This window comes from Eublepharis macularius, chromosome 5 (genome assembly GCF_028583425.1).
Source record: "Eublepharis macularius isolate TG4126 chromosome 5, MPM_Emac_v1.0, whole genome shotgun sequence".
Classification (NCBI taxonomy): domain Eukaryota; kingdom Metazoa; phylum Chordata; class Lepidosauria; order Squamata; family Eublepharidae; genus Eublepharis; species Eublepharis macularius.
The window spans coordinates 80078034-80084033 of record NC_072794.1 but is presented as its reverse complement, the minus strand read 5'-3'; the positions used below and the strand labels follow the sequence as shown (position 1 = coordinate 80084033).

Sequence of the window (6000 nt, the reverse complement as noted above, 5' to 3'; positions counted from 1 at the left end):
CCACCTTGACCGAAGCACTCCCAAATGCTTCCTCCAGATGGCGCCACAGCAACTCCCTCTTACATGCTCTTCTTGCCCCGTCCCTCCCCACCGCCCCTCAAGCCTTCTCCGGTCGCCTTCTGATTGGTCTGTGAACTCTGTTACGCATCCTCATAGGCAACACCGCCCTCATTTCCCTAGAACGGGATTGGTTAGCGCTCACGTCAAACAAAAACCTTTCAGCCCCTAGCTGGATGGATGGATGGGTGTCAAATGTAGGTGACACTGGCGGCGGGAGACACGTAACCTGAGCATTGTTCTGGGCCTCAGTGAGGTTGGGGCACTGTGCCCTCCGCAAAAGGAGTGGGGCGGCGCTGCTGCTACTGTTGGTGCGGGAAAAATCGCCGCCGCCGCCGCCATCATGGGAGAGAAAGCGAGTAACCAACTGCTCTGCGACAGCCTCATCCTCTGGGTAAGGGACGGAGGCCGAGCTGGGGAAGGAGGGAGGGAGGGCCAGCGTACGCCTCTGCCCCTCTCTTCCTCCTCTCCGTTCTCCGTGTGGCGCTCTAGTTGGGGCAGGGGGCGCCGCATGGTAACGCTGCCTGTCATAATCCCGCCCAGCGCCCTTCACCTGCCGTCTTTCTGCATGCCGGCCTGGAGCCGCCTCTCGCGGTCACTCACCTTTCAGGCTCAGCCAGCCAGCCACCCCCGGGGATAGATCGAAACGAAGCCGCGACGAGCTTCTGCATGTCTCCTAAAAAGCAAGCTTCGCTGCACGGAATTTATTCTCAGTTTAAATTAAATAAACCTCCACTGCCACTATAAAAACTAGAGAGATTTGTTAAAGCCACCGTAAGCTTTCCTAAGCGTAAGCCTTTTTTCCTTTTTACATATGTATGTAAGGTGCCACTAGGCTCGTGGTGAATTTTGCTGCAGCACAGACGCAAGGCGGCTACTCCTGTGGAATTATTCTTACCTTAAATGTCCATTTTTATCCGGATATAAACTCCGTGGCGCAAAGTGGGATTTACTTCCAAGTAATCATACATAAAATGGGGCTGTAAATGCTATAGAGGTACATGTTGCATGAATACAGTGCCCTCCCTCTTCTGTTGTCTGTTGTGTAGCACTGCTTCAAATTACAAAATTTAGTTGTATACAGGTGGAGTATCCTGTAGGTAGTCTTGAATGTACCTGCAAATGTTTCCCTGATTTTGCTATTATTCTGCCTATTGCAATTTATTTACTTATTTACTTATTTGTTTAGGAAATCGCATATCCATGCCTTTAATCTTATAACTTCTGTTACTGCCCGCATGTTTTGTCTTCTCAGAAGGTGCACATTTGTCTCTCCATTCCACATATCAGGCCGTTTGTTCAGTTCAGCATAATGTCAGTCAGTCTGGCTTTCCAGCATCTCAGCTGCCAACTTTATATATACGGCCTTCCCAGTTTGGTCTGCAAGTGGAATAGTTGCAAAGCCCGAGGGTGTTTACACACCTGGCAGTTAAATACGACCTTTGTGCTATTTGTACCATTTGTGCAAATTTGACTCTGTCAAGCTGGGACTGAATAGGGACTATGAATGGTTATCACATTATCACGGGTAACAGATTTCCTTTACAGAGGCGGGGTCTGGGGGAGCTCAGTGGCACTTGGCGTGGGCTTTCGGGGACCACAGATCTCTTTGTCAGATGCATCTGACAGGGAGAGCTGTGGTTATCGAAGGCTCATACTGCATTGGAATTGGATGGTCTAGCTGTTTGGCTGCTACAAACTAACAGGGCAAACTCCTTTGAAGCTAACTGATCCACACACTAAAAGGAGATGTTTACATATACTAGCAAAGGAATGTTTTGGTTTCACCCTCCCCTTTCCCCCCGTAATTGCATCTTCTCTCTCCTCCCCTCCTCCCCCCTCCTCGTCTATATTTGACCAGTCTCTGTATCATGCATCTGACGAAGAGAACTTGATTCTCGAAAGCTTATGCTACAATAAAATTGGTTAGTCTTAAAGGTGCTACTGGACTCTTTTTGATTTTGTACCATTTGTATAATTCTTTGTTCAGACAAGAAATCAAGTGTGAATTGTAGCTAAAGTAGGTTTTACATTCTTTCTTTGAAAGCCAAAGCCACTGAAGTGTGAAAATGCCAATTTTCTAAGAATCTTCCCTGTTCTCTTATGCTGTTTAAATTGTCTTCTCCTAAAATGCTGCCCCCTTTTTAATACGTTTACAGGATATATGTTTCTCTGTACCAGTCCTGTTTAAAGAATTTTAGGATTGCAGAGAAGGAAGTTCTCCAAGTAGCGTAGTCAGACAAACAATGAGAATCACTCCCAGTTGAGCCATGATACATTGTACAGAGTGGGTGATTTTGAGTTAGATATGCATAGGTATTCATAGCATCAGGCTGCAAGCTCTTTATTTATATTCCTCTGGAGAAGGCGCGTTCTGTTTGCTTGTGATGCCTGTCATACTGTCCAAAGAAAAGAAGCTTCCCCCTTTTTGTCCTCCGCACAAGTAATCTCTCTTTTCATTTCCTTATGTTTTAGACTTCCTTGTTAGATGAATGCAAAATTACATTCTCTGATCAAGCTCTTGGTAGTAGAAATTTATAGGGAAATAAGTTATAAGCATTCCTCCTCCCCACATGATTTCATAACTTCCTCCTCCTGGCAACTCCCGTAGCCTCACCTTTTCCAGCTTTCTTTCTCGTTCACACTCACTAACCAACCTACCTTTTATCTACCCCTCCCTTTCACCTATGTATATTATTTATTCTCTTCTTTTATATTCTGCCTTTCTCCACAATGGGGACCCAAAGCAGCTTACATCATTCTTGTCTCCTCCATTTTATCCTCAAAACAACCCTGTGGGGTAGGTTAGGCCAAGAATATGTAAGTGGCCCAAGGCAGGGCCAGATCTAGGGTTGCTGGCACCCTGGGCAACCCAAGTCCAGTCCGCGCATGCGTGCGCTCCTGGCACTGCATGATGATGTTATTTCTGTGACATCACGCAGGGGCGGAGTGTGCCCGCCAGCGCGGCAAGCCGGCTGCCCCGGCACATGGTCTGCCGCAGAGCTGGCGGCGACAGCGCGGGCAGCTGGGAGGCCACCCGTCCCATTCGCCTGCCCTGCTGAGGGGGCGGCTGGCTTGCTGCGCACTCCCTGTCTTGCAGGGCAGGCGAATGGCGTGGGTGGCCTCCCCCCTCTACTCAGCTGCCCGCACTGCCGCCTGTGTGCTCCTGGCGGCTGGCAGCTGCACCCGGCGCCCCCTCTTTGGTAGCACCAGGGGCAGACTACCCCTCTACCCCCCCCCGTTGATCCGGCCCTGGCCCAAGGTCACCCCAGCAGAGTGGTGATTTAAAGCAGTATCTTTCAGATCCTAGTCTGAAACTCTAGCCACTACATTACACTGTCTTTCATGGGGTGATTGATGCTGAACAGTGGCAGGCAGCTAGTCCTGGGTGAGTAATGTAAGTTGGGTGGTAGTAAGTTGCTCAGTGGTTGCTGTCAGTCTGGCCCTTCAAAGGCCAAAAACAGCCCTTCTCCTACCTTTTACTGGTGGAAAACAAGGCTTGAAGACTGAGGATACTGATGCGGTTGCATAGCAGCCTCCAAAACAGCTATCAAGAGGGTATTTAATTGCTTAAAACTATAGGGATTGCCTCTATTATTTTGGAATTGGTTAGGCCCCCAATGTATTCTTTTTCTTTCAGATTTTTCTGCAAAACTGGTAGTTTTTCAGGTTTTTAGTAAGATTTTTCTTGTTTGTTCATGGTTTCCATCTCTGGATTTAAGTATCCACAGATTTGGCCATGTCAAGAATTAGATATATTGATGATGAGTTTAGGATAAATACAGAAAAATGTTATATTACATTATCCATGTCAGAGAACAGCAATTGTATCTAATCTTATTGAATGCCAAGGTCCACAAGTATTCAGATCACAAAGCAAAAGCTACACAAGTATTTTTCAAAAACCGGGGACTGGGAATGTTATATAGAATACATCAGGAGTCCCCAATATGGTGCCTGCTGGCATCTTTCCTGGCATCTACCAAGTGCTTTTAGAAAGCGCACAGGGTCAGGTAGGGGTTTTGTCCAGCCAGGCTTCTGGTTGGCCATTGGAGATCTGATTGGCTGTGGCAATTTTTTAAAAGTTGCTTTGACAGCAGCTGCCACTAGCTCATGGATCTTCACTATGTGATTGAAGGTAAGCCCAAATAAAGACAGTATTTTAAACAGAGTTTTCATTTAAAAAGACATCCTGTTAAACAGAACTTCTGCCTCAAATGCTGAAGAGTTAGAGTTTTGTACAATGTCCTGCAGCAGCCAGTTTGTGGATGCATCTACTACCCTGTGTCAGAAGAACTCCAAAGGTGCCCGCAGGCTCAAAAAGGTTGAGGACCCATGGGATACAGTAAAAAATATAGTGCACAACAGTTTAGTTTAAGTTAAATCAAAGTTCAGTCATGAATATGATTGATCTCCCCACCCCAAAAGTAGGAATTCTGAATAATCTGCAAATCAGTATACGAAATTCATAGAATATACTTTGTCTCTATCCTACTTTATAGCCCCAATTTGCATAGCATTCCATAGCTAAGTAGATAACAGAATTTCACATTGCTTATTCTATGTGTTGCATATTGGTTGTTCAAATGTAATTTTTAGGAAATCTGTTTCCTGGTATCTGGTAAACCATCATCCAAGGTATGAACATAACAATATATATTTGAGAAGGGAGCCATCTAGCTCTTAACAGAGCAAAAGGGATTACTAGAAGGTTAAAAAAAACTCTAAAAACTATTTTTGTTATATTTTGTTATTCCCAGGAAAGTGTCCTTAAAATTGCTGTTTATGTGCTTAATACAAACAAAGTTGTTATGGAAAGAATCCCTTGTCAACTGTTCAGTTTGATAGTCATTACCATTTGAGTGAGTTCTCTTCTTTGAAATGCTGAAGGAGTAAAATAGCTTTTGTTTGCTAAATTGTAAATTATCACTTATTGTCAGAGGAAAAGCTGTTTAGTAATTGTCATTATTAACATACCAGAACCAAGAGACTGGAAAGCAAACAAATGTGCTCGTAATGAAATGTCCCACAGATTAAAATTTGCCTTATTGGTTAATCAAGTAAAGCTAAAGTTTATTAATCTTCCAACATAAAGCAAATTAAGTTTACAGCACAAACTTTTGTGTTTCAGTGTTGCTTCTTGTGGAATAGGCTGCTTCACAATGATATTTTTCTCTTCTTCCTCTCTCAAGTGCTAGTTTATAAGTGTTTATTTTCAGTCATATGCTGCTGCACTGTGTGCTGTTTTAATTCTCCTTAGTAATTTAATCTTAATCAGGAAGGGAATAAAATGCTTACTGAGGGAATTCTTAATATGCACTTGGAAACTCTTAAAACTGTATGCATAGTAGGATCCCTGGTCCCCTGGTGGGGAGCTGGCAGGGGGAAAAGCGGGGGAACAGGTCTCTGGGGTGGTGTGACAAGATCACTCCCAGGAGTAATGTCATCTTGCCACCACAAAAGTGCTCCTGCGCTTTTTAGCGGGTGAATTAGGGCCCCAAACGGGGCCGAATCGGCCCCTTTTGGGGCCCAAACCAGCCCAATGTGAAGCATGCACGCTCCTTGGCTTGCAGGATTATATCACTTCCTGGAAGTAACATCATCACACTGCCCCAGGAGCATGCTCGTGCAAACCATGTACTCAAGGATCGACAAAAATGTGAGTGCTGGGTGTCCCTCCCTACCTGGAGGGTAAGAAAACTGGAAACCCTAATGCTTAGCATAAAGAGTTCAAGTGTATCTAAAAGCCTGTCCATATTAATTTAGATCAACATGATAAATATGATCAACAAGGGATGTTGGTACTTATGAATGTACAGTTTTAACCATGAAGGATGACCAACAGAAATCAATTTAAACCAGTTGTCTAAGAATACACATAGTGATGCAGGAAGTAGAATACCAAGTCATGGTGTGTGCAATGGGTGGGTAGAAGGTTTGATG

General features: G+C 44.7%; 1 protein-coding gene across 3 annotated transcripts in view; it reads left to right on the top strand.

Annotated features, from left to right (window-relative positions):
- The first annotated feature begins 245 nt into the window (after nucleotides 1-245).
- Nucleotides 246-6000, top strand: part of HOOK1 (hook microtubule tethering protein 1) — a 57694-nt gene continuing 51939 nt past the window's right edge. For all 3 annotated transcript variants that reach the window (XM_054981765.1, XM_054981764.1, XM_054981763.1), the window contains exon 1: nucleotides 246-451. In XM_054981765.1, coding sequence (XP_054837740.1) covers nucleotides 401-451 — 51 coding nt within the window. In that variant the 5' untranslated portion in view covers nucleotides 246-400. The remainder of the gene's footprint in view (nucleotides 452-6000) is intronic.